The 20,588-nt window shown below is 38.8% G+C and overlaps 2 protein-coding genes and 1 long non-coding RNA gene across 11 annotated transcripts in view; 2 read left to right on the top strand and 1 right to left on the bottom strand.

The window, feature by feature from the left end:
* The window catches only part of mapk10 (mitogen-activated protein kinase 10), a 70,576-nt gene extending 62,812 nt beyond the window's left edge, over positions 1 to 7,764 (bottom strand). For all 6 annotated transcript variants that reach the window (XM_057818474.1, XM_057818472.1, XM_057818473.1 and 3 more), the window contains exon 1: positions 7,505 to 7,764. Coding sequence is in view for 5 of the 6 variants with exons in the window: in XM_057818472.1 (XP_057674455.1) it covers positions 7,505 to 7,507 (3 nt within the window). In the remaining variant the exon portion in view is untranslated. The remainder of the gene's footprint in view (positions 1 to 7,504) is intronic.
* The window catches only part of LOC130905273 (uncharacterized), a 69,321-nt gene extending 61,475 nt beyond the window's left edge, over positions 1 to 7,846 (top strand). Inside the window, exon 3 of the long non-coding RNA XR_009061077.1 lies at positions 7,464 to 7,846. This is a non-coding gene — a long non-coding RNA (uncharacterized LOC130905273). The remainder of the gene's footprint in view (positions 1 to 7,463) is intronic.
* An 11,791-nt stretch (positions 7,847 to 19,637) lies between these two features.
* Positions 19,638 to 20,588, top strand: part of ptpn13 (protein tyrosine phosphatase non-receptor type 13) — a 124,518-nt gene continuing 123,567 nt past the window's right edge. For all 4 annotated transcript variants that reach the window (XM_057818184.1, XM_057818186.1, XM_057818185.1 and 1 more), the window contains exon 1: positions 19,638 to 19,990. The gene's annotated coding sequence lies outside the window, so the exon portion shown is untranslated. The remainder of the gene's footprint in view (positions 19,991 to 20,588) is intronic.

Raw genomic sequence — 20,588 nt, 5'->3', positions numbered from 1 at the left:
GTTAAAGTCAGTCAGCCAATGCACACCAGTCGTAGTGCGGCCGCGTGTTAGACGCGTCCCAGAAGCGGCTCAACGCGACGCACGCAAAAAGAACGACAGAGTTTATTATTTGACGAGAGACGCGGCCCTCCTGCGTCAATAATACTAGCTAGGATCGGGCAGACCGGAAGTCACTCGTGTAAAAATACGGTGGATCCGGTCTATTTTCAAACTAATATGCAATCGTAACCCACTTTTTGAGTCCATCAGATCCCTTGAGTGGTAGCTCGGGGCACAGTTGACTTTTTTTTTTTTTTAATTTACTGCTGTCTTCTCTGTTATAATAATAACCAACACGGCCCCGTGTTCAATACAAAACCCTCCTACCACAACAAAACAAGTAGGAACTAATATTCACATTGGAAGTAAAGTTATACAACATAAAATATACAATATAATTGAATACTACATCACATTTGTAAAATATAAACACATAACAAAATAAATAATAGCACATTTAAATAAAATAAATTGAGCTAAAACACCTGTAATTAAATAATAAGAATAATACACAGATCCTGCTTACACAATTAAATTTATTAATTTCGGTGTGGCGTTTTAACTCCACCAATAAAGCTTTTGAAAACTGTTCATAAGAAAAAAAAAAAAGATTCATTGAGGCATTTCATTTGTAAAATACATGTTAAAATCTTTGTTATTGGGATTGATTTTCTCTTTAGCACAGGACTTCTTTTTTCTTCTTTCGTTCAGAAAGAAAGCTGACCAATACGCGGGGTCCTCGGTTTTGAGGTCATGGTTCGTTTCATTTTCGTTACAGTAAGAAAACAAAATGCAAAATATAAATGTGCTAGTTGTTTATTACACACTTTTTTGCTTTCAACAATAGGAGCATTAGCCTATACAAAGCTAGAATTCTGCTCAAAAAAGTAGTGGATATTTAAAGATAATAGGCAAGGCAAGGCAAATTTATTTATATTGCACAATTCAACACAAGGCAATTCTAAGTGCTTTACATCACATGAAGATCATAAAAATCACATTTAAATCAATACAACGTAAAAACCAAGGCAAAAGATCGCATTTAATCACAAATAGAATAAAAATAAATAAATAAAAATAAAACAAAAATATAACAACAACTACTACTACTAATAATAATTGAAATCAGCAATGGAGATAAGCACAAGAGGAATAGAAATCAGGTAGATTGAAATATATAGCCAGTTATGGATATGCAGTGCTAAACAAAAGCGTTTTAGCCCTTATTTAAAAGAGCTAACAGTTTGAGCATACTTCAGACGTTCAGGTAACTTGTTCCAGAGGTGAGGAGCATAATAACTAAATGCTGCCTCACCCTGCTTGGTTCTTGTTCTTGGAACATGCAGAAGACCGGTTCCAGACGACCTTAGGGGTCTAGATGTCTCATAGTAATCCAACAAGTCAAGCATGTATTTTGGTCCAAGGCCATTAAGTGTTTTGTAGACGAGCAGTAGTATTTTATATTCTATCCCTTAACTCAACGGAAGACAGTGTAGCGATATCAAAACCGGTGTAATGTGGTCCAGCTTCCTTGTATTTGTGAGGACTCTGGCTGCAGCATTCTGTACTAGCTGCAGCTTCCTGACTGATTTTTTATCAAGACCCGTAAATATACCGTTGCAATAGTCCAATCTGCTGCATAAGTTTTTCCATGTCTTGTTGAGTCAGAAGCCCCTTAATTCTGGTTATATTTTTTAGGTGGTAATAAGCGGATTTAGTGGCGGACTTTAGATGGCTATTAAATTTTAGGTCTGACTCAATAATTACGCCAAGGTTTCTGACTTGATTTGTAGCTGTAAGTGACATTGTGCTAAGTTGCCTGCTTATCTTTGACCTTTCCTTTTTTTGGCCCAAAAATGATCACCTCTGTCTTCTCCACATTTAAGTGGAGAAAATTCTGGCACATCCATTCATTGATTTGATGAATGCATTTACTCAGGGAGACTAAGGGACTATAATCATGTGGGGACACAGAAATGTACAGTTGTGTGTCATCTGCATAGGCGTGATAGGAGATGTCGTACTGTTCCATTATCTGAGCTAACGGAAGCATATAGATGTTGAATAAGAGTGGTCCAAGAATTGACCTTTGAGGGACTCCAAACGTGAATTTGGTTCATAATAATCCAACAACAATTTGCCTTTCAGACCCCGCGTATTGGTCAGCTTTCTTTCTGAAAGAAAGAAGAAAAAAGAAGTCCTGTGCTAAAGAGAAAAGCAATCCCAACGACAAAAAATTTAACATGTATTTTACAAATGAAATGCCGCAATGAATCATTTTTTTTTCTTATGAACGGTTTTCAAAAGCTTTATTGGTGGATTTTCTCAAGTTAAAGCGCCACACAGAAATTGATAAATTTAATTGTGTAAGCAGGATCTGTGTATAATTCTTATCATTTAATTACAGGTGTTTTAGCTCATTTCAATTTATTTTATTTAAAATTATTTATTTTATTATGTGTTTGTATTTTACAAATGTGATATATATTCATTTATATTGTGTATTTTATGTTGTATAACTTTACTTCCTATGTGAATATTAGTTCCTACTTGTTTTGTTGTGGTAGGAGGGTTTTGTATTGAACACTGGGCCGTGTTGGTTATTATTATATCAGAGAAGACAACTGTAAATCAACAAAGACAAGTCAGCTGTGCCCCTATCTACCACTCAAGCGATCTGATGGACTCAAAAAGTGGGTTACGATTAGGGGTGTGACAAAATATCGAAATGGTAATATATCGTGATACTTTGTATCCCAAAAGGTTATCGATATGTTCCTGCCAAGAATCGAGATGTCGTTTTAAAAAGGTGTCAATGTTTACTGAGGGAATTTTGATGTCTTCTTCAGGCAATCATCTTTGTAAATCTCACTGGAATGGCACCAAACAAAAGTTACAGCATCATCACCTTGTCAAGAAGCTGCATTGGACAAGGTGTCAAGAGTCAAGAATCTGCATGGGACAAGGTGATGATACTGGAACTTTTATTTGGTGCTGTTCCAGTGAGACTTTAAATGGCCCAAAATTACCTAATTGCCTGGCATTGACTGCCACTGACAGCCATAGACATTCAATCCGAGGGTGGCAGCGCTGCCACCCTGCCACCCTCCCAGTTCAAATGTATCGCCATATCGTCAGAACATCGTTATCGTGAGCTTTGTATCGCAAATCGTATTGTATCGTGAGGTACCAAGACGTTCCCACTCCTAGTTACGATTGCATATTAGTCTGAAAATTGCCCGGATCCACCGTATTTTTACACGAGTGACTTCCGGTCTGCCTGGTCTGCTAGCTAGTAGTATTGACGCAGGAGGGCCGGGTCTCGCGTCAAATGATAAACTCTGCCGTTCTTTTCGCGTGCATCGCGTTGAGCCGCTTCTGGGACGCGTCTAATAACACATGGCCGCACTGCAACTGGCGTGCATTGGCTGATTGACATTAACGGCTGCGTTTCACTGCGTTCTCGCGGCAGCCACGTTGTCACGCCGTTCATTATAGTAGAGAAGACGGAGTAAATATAACCTACACAAAGAAACTGTAACCCGATCGACTCACAGTCTCGAAAAGTAAGGGTTACATGATGTCAGAAACTCGTTCGGTACGCCTCCGTTCCGAACCGAGCACCAAGTACCGAAACGGTTCAGTACGAATACATGTACCGTTACACCCTTAATAAGCATATATCACGAGTAGATTAAACTCTGTAGTGACCAGGGGGAAATGATGGAGACACTCCCACTGTGCTGGTACATCTATCTTGGGACAGGGTAACATGTCGTTAACATTTCAGGGGGCATGCTCAGAAATAATTGTTTTACGGTGAAATTTCCTTTTGACAGTCAGGCAATAAACGTACAGTTATATATTATTGTCGCATAACTACTTACTGCACATAGACTGATCATAAGCTTAGTTTAATGGTGAAGCGTGTTCCCTGCAGCACTTTCACGTGAAGCATGAAAGCACACTTCTGAATAATTCAACAATACAAGGTCAAAGCCAATGAATTCTCTCTAGTGCTCTCTTTGGCTCTTTATCTGTTTTTATCAACATGAAGCACTTGTTGTGACACCCCAAAAATATCAGCTTGACTTCCAGTGCGTAGGTTTGGTCTCAACATTGGTAGGGACGATATAACAGCATAACCTGCATGTCCATTTTTTGCTGGGGGCGGGGCATTAATAAGACCAAACACCATTAGTGGAGTTTGACTTTTGGGGCAGGGGGGGCACAACATGTTGATGACTCCAAAATGCAGTGTCAGCAATAAAATTAACTTACAAGAATATTCATAATAATACGTTGAAAATGTTTTTTGTTTCCCATGATTCTTGAGGGGAATGCTTAGGACAGCTATACTTTTTGCCAAAATCGTCATACATTCCAGTGTCGTGCCAATGTAGTTACCCCCGTCAAAAATTGTATCCCCTGGGCGGAGCCACTGTGCTGCACTGATTTGCTTGATTTCCATGTTTTGGTGAGGAAGTTATCTACAAGGTTTTAAAACATGGCCCGTCCATCAAAATTTTTTTGTCGTATAACGTAAAATACGTACTGAATGTAAAATAAGGCAATGCTTTACTGTTTTACTCGTAGGATAACCTATAACTGTTATTACAGTCATTCAAGTCCCGTATGGAGTTTCTCCAGATAAAAAAATGTCGATGTCCAAAATTATTAACTCTGGTTCTTTTTCTGGCTTCAATTAATTGTTTAGGTCGACATAACTCATAATTAATGTGTGTGTGCGCTCCCGTGGCCAGAGGATACAATTTTTGATGGGGGTAACTACATTGGCAAGACACCGGTGGTGTCTCTGTTGTATTATTAGCGTCTTTAGTGGGGCAAATTGAAACACGTGGTCTCTTGCGTTTCATGGCCCACATTTTTAATCATTGGTTCTTGCTTCGTGGTTGTTGTCGCTTTTGAAAGCTTAGGTTTGAAAAAATGTTGCCCTTTTCGGTCTTCGGGTGGTTTTGGCTAAGCAAAGCAAATGACCGTCTAAGGTGCTAGTCACATGATCTGTTCGAAAAATAATTTTGTCCCATTATAAAATATCTTTATTTCATTTCATTCATTTTTGTAGTTTGTTTTAGTGTTTTACAACTTTTATAGACACTATTTTACAGGAAAACTCTTAATTTTAAAATCAATATATAGGAAAGTCAATTAAATGCAGTTAAACTTTTCGGCCACCAGGGGGGCCTGGCCCCCCTTTAACTCCGCCTATGCCAAACACATTGGGTGAACGACGGTCAGCGCTACATTTCTCGTGAATATGAACCTATTTAATTGATAGGCTAAATGATCAATGCAAACTAAATCTATTGACTTATTCTAACTTTCATGTGTACTGGCTCAAGTAATAAACCATTCGTTTCCAACCCGTTTTCAAAAACTACTCAAGAAACAATTGTTAAAACTTCCAGATTAAATGTCTGGATTTCATTAGCAAATTTAAATTGCAATACTAGAACATAATTTAAATGTTATTGGCATACACAATAGATATGAACTTGTTAATAATCTCTTAACTATCCAGGAATGCAAAAAATAAACAATTGTGTTAAACCCACTCAACATTGTCTGTCTAAATAAATACATTAAATTTAACTGAAAAAACTTCTTAATCAAAGATTAGGAAAAATAAATAAAAATAGAGCCTTCCTTCAGGTAAAACACTGCTGCTTTTATCCACAAGCATCTCTAAAGTGCAAACTTTTCACTTCATTTATGATCAATGTATGATCATCTGAAAACAATGTTTGCATAGGCTGGAAATAAAAATCATTTTAGATAATTAATTTTGATAACAAATACATGGCGGAAAACACTCAGGTGACTTGAAGTTCCGCTCTGAGAGCCCCAATTTGGCCAAATTTTAAAACTGTCCGATATGCACGTGTGATAAATCACTGGAAAGCTTAAAATCTTACTTTTCTGGGGGACGAAAAATTTTGAACAGGAGGGCATTTAAAAAAATTTTTTTTTTTTAAACAGCAAAACCCCAACTGGAGGTGAGAGCATGAGAGAGCACAATTAAAGACCTCATGATTTTAACGAAATATTATCGCGTACTTACCTTGTGTCGATCCAAAAACTCCAAGCGAAAGTGTTACCGAGTGTCAAGACACAGATGTGAATGGCCACAGCCAGATTTTATGGGTGAAACATGGTAATATAACAAGGGTCGTGATGCAGAAATCGCAAACATCAAGGAGTGATTGAGATGTTCTTTTTCATATATTTACCCTTTTAAATGTATTTTTTTGGGGGGTATCGATTATTTATCATCTAACATATTGGGGAAAATGCGACAGTAACAAAAAAAAAAAATACAATTAAGCGATAGTTATGAGGTAGATATCCGTGACTTATTTACAGACACAATTTTTTTTTAAACGTTCCGTTAGCGTGTTGTGCTAGTGTTGTCAAAGCTACCATGCATTATCATTACAAGAAAGTGGCCATGGAAAACGTAACAGTCAACAATTTTATATCATATTGCCTTTCTAGATGACCTGTCTGTTCTTGGTGTTGGATTTTATCAAATAAATTTCCTCCCCAAAAAATGCAACTTATACTCCAGTGTGACTTATATATGTTTTTTCCACTTCATTTCCGCAATTTTGGCTTAAACTCGAACGTGCAATTCTGCATAGTTTGACGAAACATTGAGTGGAACAATACAGGTCATTGCAATAATGCCATTTACCAGAGTTATAAATTATAAGAGTACAGTACATGTTAATATTTTGCCTCCCTTTTTGACAGTACAAGGACTGGAAGATCAGATGATAACTGAAGGGCAATACAGTATTTGATACTTTGCTGTCGATACTGGACCATTAGTATTGCAAGTGTGGTTTTCCAACCAGCCAGCGCTAAAACACTCTTATCTATGCATAAATCAACATGAACACACACACTATAAATACATTAGTGTTCACTTTACGTGCACACACTTCTAGTGGGGATCTGGGACATCCGCCTCCTCCCTCGCTGAAGTCCACTGATATTCTGCATAATGCACAAGGTATGCAGCTGACTTGTGTGTGAGAAAGAGACATTGAGGGGGCGGGTGGAGGGGGGACAAACTCTGCATGCGGGCCTACACAGAATGGAGCTCATCCATCCATCCATCTATCTAGCGGCCATTTGCATGGCTGCATCGAATATGCAAGACAATTAGCCCTAAAGGGGAAAATATGAAGGTCTGTATTCATTTATAAAGTAATATGATTAGATTCCATAGGAGATAACAACACATTCGGATGGCCTTGTTTTGCCATTGCAGGGCGGATAGGCGACATTTAATCAATTAAATGCCTCATTGTCATTTTTCCCCGTTCAAATCTATGATCAGTTTGACAAGACTCATTCATTAATGTTTTCACTTTTGTCGACTCGACCTTCTCTTGCAGTTGATATTGGATTTGTGCGTGCATGCAGCAGTCCCGCTTACCATTCCGTGCCAGCTGATGACGAACCCAGTCCAGTTCAAAACATCCCGACAGGAAGCAATGCGGTGATCATGGCTGCGGGATCCCAGAAAGGGAAGATGGAAACCGCTGAGAAAAAAAAATCTAAATTAAAACTGATGGGAAAAAAAGCCTAAATCAATAAGCAAAAATTGGCTGATGCTGATTCACTCTTCAGCTCACTGACACCTTGCAACCATTGTGCTGCAAGATGCTGGCTGTACCATTGTGCATCGGGAGGGCAGGGGAGAGGGAAGAAGGGACGGAGGGGGAGGTAGAGGGGAGTAGTTGCCATGGCAACCGGAGAGGAGCTCACGTGACGTCAAAGCTAAGCAGAGGGAGGGAGGGAGGTGCACAGATAGACTAATGCCATTCACTTACAATGCGCATTCTATCTATCCCTCTATCTATTGGTATCTACAGTACACGTCCACCTGTTCATTTTCCTAGTGTTTTTCCAGAAGATGAATTGAACTGGATCACCGGTCTGCATTTGATATTTTAACATATAACCATGGGGTTGGCCATTTTTTGGGAATTTACTTATGTTTAATTTCTGCATTAAAAAGCATCACTATAAATGGTTTTGTGGGTAGTAATTCTGATCCATATAAATTGTATAAATTATACTAAAAGTATTTAGATAAGCAAGTGAAATGTAATAAATTTTAACCCTCTTTACCTAATTTTAATCAGTAAAAATTTTAACTGGACCAAACAAGATGATATCTACCCAAAAATATTAGGTGTGTTCTCAAGGTTCCGCATGCGCAAAGGAATCATATCTCTTGGAAACTGAAAGGAGGACCATTTCATTTGGCGGTACACCCCAACTTGCATGGCATTGTACAGTAGCAGGTAAGTTTGAACTTACTGTTTCTTTTAAAATTGACAATGTGAAAACATTAACAAGCCTGTTATGCTGCGTGTTAAATTAAGAAGCCCCTATAGTCAAAATATTTGTATACTTTATTCCTGGCTTTCAACAGCCATTACTGATGGCTAGCTTACAATGTTCTTCAGAGCATAGCAACATGAGTTGCTAGTAATAATGTGGCTTAATTTGAACCATTAACCTTATTTTCTTCTTAACTTTTCAGTTACGGCGTACAGTATTGTCAAATGTTTCGGCCTTCGGTATAATTGAGTGGCACGTCCCCCCAGTCCCTGACTGGAAGTACTCCGTCTGCCATTTCAGCAGGGCGGAGAACGAAAAGTGGTATTTGCAATGTGGCAAAATGGATTTTGCCATGTGTCATTTTTTGTGCCGTGTGGCAAAATTGATTTTGCCATGTGGCATTTTTTTTTTGCCATCTGGCATTTTATGACGTGGCAAAATTGATTTTGCCCTGTGGCACTTTTTTGCCATGTGGCATTTTTTTTGCCTTGTGGCACTTTTTTTGCCATGTGGCATTTTTTTGATGTTTTGATGTTTTGATGTGTGAACGAAAAGTGGTATTTGCAATGTGGCAAAATGGATTTTGCCATGTGTCATTTTTTGTGCAATGTGGCAAAATTGATTTTGCCATGTGGCATTTTTTTCGCCATTTGGCAAAATTGATTTTGCCTTGTGGCACTTTTTTTTGCCATGTGGCATTTTTTGACTTGGCAAAATTGATTTTGCCATGTGCCATTTTTTTGTCATGTGGCCACATGGCGCTGCTGAAATGGCGGACGGAGTACTTCCAGTCGGGGACTGGGGGGACATGACACTCACATGGCAAAATCACTTTAGCCACATGGCAGAAAAAATGCTGCATGACAACAACAAAAAAGCCACATTTTGCCACATGGCAAAAAAAATGCCACATGGCAAAATCCATTTTGCCATATGGCCAAAAAATGCCACATGGCAAAAAAAAAATGCCACATGGCAAAATCCATTTTGCCCCCTGGCATATACCACGTTTGGTTCTCGCTGTTTCTCCGCCATTTGCTGAAGTGTGCCACCTGCAGCACACATCCAGCAGCAGTTAAAGTCACTGTTTACATTAAATGATACCGGGCTGCTACTGAGGCGTGTAAATCCAGTAATGAAGGCAACAACTAGAGGCCACCACCAGTCGGATTAGTCAATAGATATTAACGAACAACTCATCAGCAAGCTATCCAATAGCCTGATAATGATCCTGATTTTTTGATTTAGGTGTTTTAGAGGATGTTCGCATATTAGTACTTATTTTTGACTGATGCCTTCGTGTTTTTCATTCATTAGTTAAGACTGTACTATACTTGAACTCATACTATGACGAAAAAAATGCTTGCATGCAGTTTATATTGGGCAGACAATTTGTTATGTTTAATAAGCAAATTATCAATAAAAAACAGTTGCCAAACAAATGTTTCTCTCGTGTGCAATGATTTAGGGCTTTAGGGTAATACAAACCTTATCTACAGTAGTAATAATCAGTTGATATTTTAATTAATGTTTATTAAAAAAATATTAGTTAAAACATACAATACAAATACGCTACAATCAGGAGTAATTGATACTCAATTTTAACAGGTATTAAGTCATATAATCTGTTTCAAAAGGTAATTATTTCAGTATATTATTGTTGATGCATTAAGGTAATATTTACTAAGTAAAATTGGGTAAATTTTACACGATCAAACTGAGTGTAAATTATTACCTAAATTTTATTGAGTGAATTCTATAGGTTGTTTTTTACAGTGCAGATGAGAAGAACTGTCGCCGTCAATGGCATTAAATAAGGTGCTCCGAGTCCACCATTTGAGGACCCCTGAACGAGATTCTCTCCCGTGAATCCTGTCAGCTTCCTGAGAATGTGCTGTATTAGCAACTGCGCAGTCTGGATCCAGACTTCTTTGCAGTGAGATAAGCTGCTTATAAAAAGTAGTAAAAGCAGTGCTCGCCTCATTTTAGTGTGGGGGCGTTCTGCACAAATGCGCCGTCCAGGTTATAGCAACACTTTAAAACAGAGTTAGTGGTTCACAAGGTGTTCGCAAGGAGAGAAGAGGACAAAAATGTCATCTAAAATCGTAGTGATGCTTTATTACTAGGCGACATATTTCAAAAAATGATGTGGGAGGACATTTTATATGGATAGTAGTTGCAACAAAAGAATTTAATACACTACAGTCCCTGATAAAAGTCTTGTCGCTTATCCATTTTGTAGAAACAATTGATTTTTCAGTTGAATCTTCCATTGAATTACACCACAGTCGCCACAAATATTGCAGGAGACCTACTGGAGCCCGCATGGATCCAAGATTCACTCAGAAAACAGTGAAGTTTGGTGGTTACATCATTACCAAAATCATGGTCTGGGGTTACATCCAGTATGGGGGTGTGCGAGAGATCTGCAGGGTGGAAGGCAACATAAATAGTCTGAAATATTGACAAGTCATAGCTGCCCCTTACATTCCTAAACATAAAAAGGGACAAATTCTGCAACAGGATGGTGCTCCATCGCATACTTCAATCTCTATCTCAAAGTTCCTCAAGGCAAAGAAGATCAAGATCCTCCAGGACATGAACAGTATTGAGCATGTCTGGGGTAGGATGAAAGAGGAAGCATGGAAGACGAAACCCAAGAATGTTGATGAACTCTGGGAGGCATGCAAGACCGCTTTCTTTGATGTTCCTGATGACTTCATCAATAAATTGTATGAATCCTTGCGGAAGCTCATGGAAGTCGTACAAAATATCAAATTTGGATCTCACAGCACTACTACTTAGTTAACTTATGTTATGTCACATATTTTTGTGTTTGAAGTACATTTTTTGTTCAGTTTTCACACTACTTTCTGTAGGCGACAAAACTTTTGTCTTGCCAAAATTTGACTTTTATGTCTTCATTAAATGATAAATCTTTTTTTCAGTGAAACAAATATATTTTTGTACATTCAACATCATTTGGGAGGGTCTTAACTTTCATATGAGCTATTTCTGAAACCAATTGAATCATTAAAACTCAGGTTATTAGCAATTGTTTCTACAAAATGGATAATGACGAGACTTTTGTCAGGGACTGCATACTACAAACTACAGTTTTCTGAGAGTGCCTAGGAAGGAGTAAGTCAACACCAATCTGCTAGTGACCTTCTACTGGTAGGCCTTATTAGAGCCTTCTGACCTGTGCTGTGTGAGTGTGGCACTCAAGCTTCACAGAACCAGATAGGAGAAGACTGCAAAGGGTGATCAAAACAGCCCAAAATGTCATTGACTGCCCCCTAACCCACTTGTCCATCTACAGTACAACCTTCAGTGACTAGGAATGACAATGAGCATCATAAAAGTCTATATACATCCCAGCTTCTACCTCTTCAACCTGTTGCCCTCTGGCAGGCGCTGCAGGGCCATACCAGCCAAAACAAACAGACTGAGAGACAGTTTCTTTCGAAGAGTTGTCACCATACTCAAGTTTCCAATGAAATGTCACTATCATTGCACTGCTAATGACAAAAGATTGCCACATGCTTGTGACTAGTAATATGTTCTTCGACACCTGTCTCAATCTGGGTATTGCATGCGCAATATATGCACAGTTAAATTATAGTATTTTTGCACTCTTACATAAAAATTAGGGCTGTCAAAATTATCGCGTTAACGGGCGGTAATTAATTTTTTAAATTAATCATGTTAAAATATTTTAGGGCTGCAGCTATCGAATATTTTAGTAATCGAGTAATCGACTGAAAATTCTATCGATTAATCGAGTAATCGGATAAAACAAATATATTTTTAGGTGAAGCGCAATTATACATATACATGAGAAAACAAGACATTTCATCTAATCTTGAACCATTTTCAGTCACTCAATGTCTTTATTTTCGATGTATATTGTTGAAAACAGCCAACAATTGCATCTCAGGTGTAACTAGAATTAAAAAAAAAGACTAATTCACTGCTTTCACTCAAAAAACTTTTAGATCTTATTAATATATATATATCTTACCTAAAAATGCCGTTACGCTTGATAACAGACATCACTTAAAAGTTAGGATTTTTTCCCCACGTGTTTCAATTGAATTTCTCTTTGTGTCAAGCCATTTTTAAGTTCTAGTTAAGTTTTAAGTTAGTCTAAACTGTAAGTCCTGATAGGATTTTGAGTTTTTGCAGTGCATGATTAAGTTTTTATTTTACACCCTCATCACTCCACAATGCTATGTTATGTTAAAGCCTGTATGTAAGACACGTTGGCCACGCATCGACAGTGGTCATAATTAATTGAAACCTAGCCCTCCGCAGGGCTAACGTTACGTGAGCTAGTAGCGACAGTAACGTTAATCTTATTTATTAGCGCTTAGCGCTCTTTATTAGCGCTTAGCGCTGTACTGCTTTAAGATGGCGGCTGTTTACAAACGCTGCCCAGACGCGGCCGAGTCTGTCATTTCGCATCTAGTTCAACATACATGTGATCTCTATGAGACGCGCCAGACGCTGCCTGTTACCAATGTAGCATTGTGCGGGCTAGTATTTAGCAACGTCGGCGTCGTTTGTGGCGGCTGTCGGCTGTTTTTTTTTTTTCCCCTTCTTCCTCTCCGCACGTGACAGCGCGTTGTCCAGCATTAAAAGTAGTCCTAGCAAAACGTGATGCTTAGAGCTGTCAAAATAAACGATTACTCGAGGTGAATAAAATTACTCGGATCAGTTTTTAAACTCGAGTTACTCGAGTTGCTCGAGTACTCGTTTCAGCTCTAAAATATTTGACGCAATTAACGCACATGCCCCCTGCTCAAACAGATTAAATTGACAGCACATTTCAATGTCCACTTGTTACTTGTGTTTTTTGGAGTTTTGTGGTTGTCGCTTGGGTGCGACTGATTTTATGGGCTTCAGCACCCATGAGCATTGTGTAATTATTGACATCAACAATGGCGAGCTACTAGTTTATTTTTTGATTGAAATTTTTACAAATTTTATCAAAACGGAAACATCAAGAGGGGTTTTAATATAAAATTTCTATAACTTGTACTAACATTTATCTTTTAAAAACTACAAGTCTTTCTATCCATGGATCGCTTTAACAGAATGTTAATAATGTTATGCCATCTTGTTGATTTATTGTTATAATAAACAAATACAGTACTTATGTACCGTATTTTGAATGTATATATCCATCTTGTGTCTTATCTTTCCATTCCAACAACAATTTACAGAAAAATATGGCATATTTTATAGATGGTTTGAATTGCGATTAATTACAATTAATTAATTTTTAAGCTGTAATTAACTCGAATGAAAATTTTAATTGTTTGACAGCCCTAATAAAAATTTATGCACGAATTGTCATTTTCACTAGCATATCAGGTCACTCCATCCGCCTACTTGTCTGAGTACTGTAAATTGTCATATATGCACTGTTACCATATGCGGAGTTTAAGGGGGGGGGGGGGGGCTCATCTGATGGCCGAAAAGTGTCATTACACGTGAGTGACTTTCCTATACATGATTTTAAAATGAAGAGTTTTTTGGTAAAATATTGTTGATAAAAGTTGTAAACAACAAACAACAAAAATGAATGAAATGAACAAAAAAGATGTTTTTACAATGGGTCAAAATTATTTTTTCGAACAGATCATGTAACTAGCACCTGAGATGGTAATTTGCTTTGCTTAGCCAAAACCATCCGAGGACCGAAGACGCAAGATGAAAGAAGATTTGCCCCACTAAAGAAGCTAATTGTACAACAGGGCCACCACTAGTGTCTTGCCAATGTAGTTACCCCTGTCAAAAATTGTATCCACTGGCCGCGGGAGGGCACACACACAAATTAGTTATGTCGACTTAATTAATTGAAGCCAGAAAAGAACCACAGTTGTATATTTTGGACCTTTACGTTTATTAAACTGGAGAAACTCCATACAGGACTTGAATTACAGTAATAACAGTTATAGGTCATCGTACGAGTAAAACAATTAAACATTGCCTTTTTTTACATTCAGTACGTATGTTACATTATACGACAGAATTATATATATATATTTTTTTGATGGATGGGCCATGTTTTAACCTTGTAGATCACTACATCGCCAAAACACAAAAATCAAGCAAATGAGTGGAGCGTAGTGGCGCAATTTTTGACGGGGGGTAACTACATTGGTACGACACCGGCGGGCATACAATATTCAATGGATCTTGGCGAAAAGTATAGCTGTCCTAAGCAGCCTGATTTAGAAATTCCCCTTAAGAATGATCGGAAACAAAAAAACACTCATTTTCAACTTATTATAAATATTCTTGTAACTTAATTTTATTGTTGCCACTGCGTTTCGGTTTATCATCATGTTGTGCCCCTTCTGCCCTAAAAGTCAAACTCCGCCTATGACTGTTACCACTACATCACCACTTGCTGCTGCTGTCACTCATTCAATTTATTCCCAATCTGTGTACACTGTAACCTGTGTTTTTATACAAGGGTCGACCAATAAATAAGGTGAATTATTTTTGTATAAAGGCTTCTCCTTAAAAAAATAAAAAGTGACTATGGGACAACTCTTAACTTAGATTTTGTATGTGTAAAACTATCTACAGTAGGGGATGGGCATTAAATTAGGTTTAAGTGGCATAAAAAAAGCATTAAATGAGATTTGCTGATAGCTGTAAAAACACTCATGTTAGCCTAACTACTTTTGTTTTATGTGGTGCACGTTATGGCAAAGTCTTAAATGTTGTACTCTGTACATTGACAATAAAGACTTTTCTATTCTATTTATCATAGTTGGGGGGAATCAAAAGGGTAGGTAACAGGCTAAACAAAATTAAGCAAACTAGTTTACAAGAGTCCAAAATTGTGATAAATCAAGCCACAAGCGTGGCCTTTGAATTGACTTTCTTATGTAATAAAGTTTCTGCCACACCCAATGGGCCCAAATACGAATGCTACTATGTTCCCATAGGTCGCTCATTCAAGTAAACATTGATGTTCGAGCATGACCAAACTTTTCCACGAAACTGGACCTAACACATCCCTGACACACCTAGCCGCAACAACAACAAGGCACAAGTTTAAACCTGTGCCGGAAACACAAATAGAGCTTTCAATCTTCACAATGCAGTACATGGTTCCCAGTCTTTGAACGTTATCAGCAATTACCTTCAAACTTTCCATACATTTGTAATCAGTGGTGAAAGTGGCTAAAATCTCTTGCCGGAACTCCCTGACATGAAGGTCGCCACGGAGCCAGAATTATTATTTTTTTTTCTTCTTTAGGTATCTCCTAAAAAACAATGAAATGATGATAAATCTGGTTTTGGCACGGTTATTCCAATAAATAAAAGTTAACAAAAACAGCATTAACTCCAACCTCCAACTCCTAATTTTTATTTTCCCTCATTTCCTCACATGTAAATGCAAAACCTCAATTTTAGCGACTTAAGAACGTAGGATAAACATAAACATCGGAGATAATGTAAACAGTTACGTGTGTGTGTGGGGGGGTGGCACGTCCCCTCGCGGATGGCCTGGGGGACTACGGTGGACCCAGGCAACAAGCAGCTTCGCCCTTCGAGTGTGTGCAAGTAAGGGGGACAGTTGGACTTGGAGCAAGAGAGGAAATAGTAGCAACACAAAAATACCACCATCAGATGCGGAGGTATATACCTTTGTGTGAAATCAGTAGTCAGATTGGCCCTACGACCCACCAAATTCAAATTAATCCATAAAAACCACTGATTGGTGGACTACCGACCGAAATGAGTATTAAATTTGCTAATAAAATTGTTAAGGATTATTTTATATGCACATACAGTATGTTATATTTTTCTTATAGAGTATTCGGCGAGGAATACGATAGACCCATTAATAGACTTTTTGGGAAAAATACCCATTTCTTTAAGTAGTCACATGAATAATGAGGTGGCCTGTGAAAATCAACATTAAAAAACTCTGCAATGACTTTCCAGAGAGCGCTTGGTGAGTCTTTAAACAATCATGTGGTATTATTAGCTGATTGGGCTTTCTTAAACATGTATAATCTATGTGACATGGTTAGTGCTGATTGGGATTGATAACAGAATCGTTAGATAATCTGCCAAATGATTTCATGGTATTGAAACACTCCCTACACTTGTCGCTGCGACAGTATAGTAAAGCTGCTTGTGGTAAATCTGTTGGCTCTCTGGGGCCCCCTGCTGGCTGGGGGCCCTGGGCAATTGCCTGGTTTGCCTAATGGGACGCGACACCTCTGGGTGGACCCCTTACTGGGCTGCCGGAGGAGAGATAGGCTGTGCTGGCTCGCCCCCCCCCCCCCCCCCCCCCCCCAAGGATTGGCTGGGGAAATGACAACCCCTCCGGCATTTCCACTCGTCTGCAGGACTATCACATGTCAGATGTGATTTACGCATGACACGATATAATTAGATACACTCAAGTCGTAAAACTCGGTGTCAGGATTAGTGATCAGATAGCATAAAATAGGATGCCAGCATACTCAGACTCAAAAGGCATTGGTAACACTTTATAATCACTATCCGTTTTACTAATTAATAGGTCATTAGTAAACTGTTGATAAATGATTTATTATTAATTTGTGAAGTATTTGTTAACAGTTTGTTAAGCATTTACAGGGTGTTCTTAACCGGAAACACAGTTTGTGTAGAAACGCTTCAAGTTTTTGTGTGTAACGTTTGGCATTTCTATCTTTTCAGGTTAAGAAATGCCGTTCACTTCAAAGGAAAAGGCATTTTGATAAGGCATTTTACAGGCAGCGCTCATGTTGCACATTTATGAAAATCTGCCATAGAACCAACAAATATTTGTACTTTTCTTTGTATATTTAACCAATAAAACTTATGACCTTCAACATAAAGTGTATATAGTTTTATTATGATCCATCAATTAGCATGGGCATTTAGAACGGGGTCAACCATATTGGAACACCCTGTAAATGCTTAACAAACTATTAACAAATACTTCACAAATCAACAATAAATCGTTTATCAACAGTTTACTAATGATCTATTAACTAGTAAAACGGATCGTTATTATAAAGTGTTACCAAGGCATTCAACCAAATACTGGGTTCGACCCCTCGCATGGCTGATTTGTGTACACTCCACCCCTCCCAATCACTTATCTTTCTGACCCCCCACCCCCTCTTCTTTCCTTGGTAATCAGGCCCCCCACATGGTGTCAAATGGAAATACAACTGGCTAATCAAAGTACCAACATACTCATAGTTAGTGTAGGAGTTCAAAGTATTACTTGTTGCTGTTTATACTTCTTCTGTATCTCTGTCCTTCTTTTCTACTGTCCCCCATAACTCCTTCCTGTTTGCTGCCATCTACTAATAAACAAGGCAGGTTGAATGATCACAATGGGAGAATGTCATACATGTCATATATGTGATACATTAAAAACTGTTCAGATCCAGTCGGACACTCAGATTTATATTCTCCGTGTTAAGCAGCTGAACAGGACAAGTTAAAAAAAAAAAAAAAAAAAAAGATATAAGTAACATACATTAACAAAAATAAGTACAAATGACTTACTTATTCACAAATGTACAGTGGGGCAAATAAGTGTTTAGTCAACCACTAATTGTGCAAGTTCTCCCACTTGAAAATATTAGAGAGGCCTGTAATTGTCAACATAGGTAAACCTCAACCATGAGAGACAGAATGTGGAAAAAAAAAAAAAACAGAAAATGACATTGTTTGATTTTAAAGAAATTATTTGCAAATCATGGTGGAAAATAAGTATTTGGTCAATACCAAAAGTTCATCTCACTACTTTGTTTTTTACCCTTTGTTGGCAATAACTGAGGCCAAACGTTTTCTGTAATTCTTCACAAACTTTTCACACACAGTTGCTGGTATTTTGGCCCATTCCTCCATGCAGATCTCCTCTAGAGCAGTGATGTTTGGGGCTGTCTTTGGGCAACACGGACTTTCAACTCCCTCCACGGATTTTCTATGGGGTTGAGATCTGGAGACTGGCTAGGCACTGCAGGACCTTGAAATGCTTCTTACGAAACCACTCCTTTGTTGCCCTGGCTGTGTGTTTGGGATCATTGTCATGCTGAAAGACCCAGCAACGCCTCATCTTCAATCTCTCGATACATGGCCCCATTCATTCTTTCCTTTACACAGATCAGTCGTCCTGGTCCCTTTGCAGAAAAACAGCCCCAAAGCATGATGTTTCCACCCCCATGCTTCACAGTGGGTATGGTGTTCTTCGGATGCAATTCAGTATTCTTTCTCCTCCAAACACGAGAACCTGTGTTTCTACCAAAAAGTTCTATTTTGGTTTCATCTGACCATAACACATTCTCCCAGTTCTCTTCTGGATCATCCAAATGCTCTCTAGCGAACCGCAGACGGGCTACTGTGGTCCCAGCTCCCTGTAGGTCATTTACTAGGTCCCCCCCGTGTGGTTCTGGGATTTTTGCTCACGGTTCTTGTTATAATTTTGACAGTGTTAGCCTCGCTGCCTCGTCAGAATGCTATGTTGTTGACCGCCGTGGCAGACAGCCTCAAACAGCATCGTAACACACGTGACCCGTTTTTTCCCCCCCGATGAGAAATGCTCTTCGTACATGACTACAGTATTCTTCATTCTACATACATTGTGAGGCAAAAACAAAATAGTAACGCACAGGCACTAGGGAAACTAACTTTAATCGGATTACTGGCTTGGAAAAATGAACGCGTTAGATTACTCGTTACTGAAGAAAGTAATCAGATTTCACTGGTACCTACACTGTAACAACACTGGTAACTAATTACTTTTTTAAAGTAACGTGCCCAACACTGGTCAAGAATAAGAAGAATCTGCTTTTTTTTTTTTTTTTTAAGTCGACTATTAGTAATGACGTACTTTTATCCCTAGATGGCGACAAACCGCAGTTTTCACGGGCACAGTTGCAGCGTGGCGCTTGCGAGGAAGGAAGTCCTTGGCGTCAATCGCTTCCTTATTGCATCGCTTCTTATAAATGGGAGGAATAAGTCACCTGAATTTGTTGTGTATCCCCAAAAACAGAAAAAAACAATTAAATAATCTGTGACTTTGCAACATTTAATGTGAAAGCTAGTTACCTCCGTATATGTGTCGCCATGGCGACGCTTAAAAACGAACCAGGAGGGCCAATGAAGGACGGCGGCGGAGGTGTCTGGTTACTCCCGGTCAGCCCACGCGAGCTGGGTGGAGGGAGGGGTTAGTTTAGTCCGCTCGCGTCCCCCTAGCAGTTATGATAACTTGGCCGCCTGCGAGCGAGTGACGCGCGGTGTTTCCAGTTCCACGCCAAAACACACGGCTTGTTGAAAGTTTGTCACCACGAAGGTGAAAACCGGGAAACAGGAACCACAGTTTTTGAAGGATTTATTTTTCTCTCCAGCCCGAACGAGAGCAACCTGTTGCCGCTTGCCTGACTGTCCTCTCTCGCCAAGATGTTGCTTTGTGGATGGGATGGCGTCTGGTCACCATCGTCTGCGCAATCCTAGCCCCGCTGAAGAAGCAACTTTATCCGCCTTGGTGTCTCGTCTGTAGCGCTTCTGATTTTCGGTAAGTGTTTTCCTGTTGCTTTTCTCGGAACGCGACCTCCAAAGTTTTTTTCCTCCTTCCACTGAAGCGTCTTGCTAGCTACTGTCGAGCTAATAGGAGTATGGAGTGATTTTACCACAAACGGCTTTTTGGGGAAAAGTTTTTGCTTATTTACTGACATTGACAGCAATGGACGTCAACATTTGAACTGGGGTGGCTGGTTTTGAATATTTATGTTTCAATGCCAATGACGGTGATGGACGTCCAATCCATTTTGGATTGGTAGGACCGTCCAAATCCAAATGGATTGGACCTCTATCACAGTCAATGGCGGCCAACGTTAATGAAATTGCATCCAAGCGGATCTGACTGTAGGAAGGTTGTTGATTTGTTTCCTTAGTTTCAGTGTTGTAAGTTGTCATTTTGTCTAAATTTCGGTGTGGTCAATGGAAGAACAACTTATTTTTAAAGCAATTTTGTTTGGTCTTTCACTGTCAGTGGCTGAAGCGTTGACATTGTGATCGAATAACACTCATATAAAAACAATCATTTTATTTGTATTGTTTGGGTTCACTCCAAACTAAATGAAAAAGTACCACTAAAAAAGTAAAAGTTTGGT

This window comes from Corythoichthys intestinalis, chromosome 17 (genome assembly GCF_030265065.1).
Source record: "Corythoichthys intestinalis isolate RoL2023-P3 chromosome 17, ASM3026506v1, whole genome shotgun sequence".
NCBI lineage: Eukaryota > Metazoa > Chordata > Actinopteri > Syngnathiformes > Syngnathidae > Corythoichthys > Corythoichthys intestinalis.
Note: the sequence above shows the minus strand (reverse complement) of the source record. Positions and strands in the feature narration are given on the sequence as shown.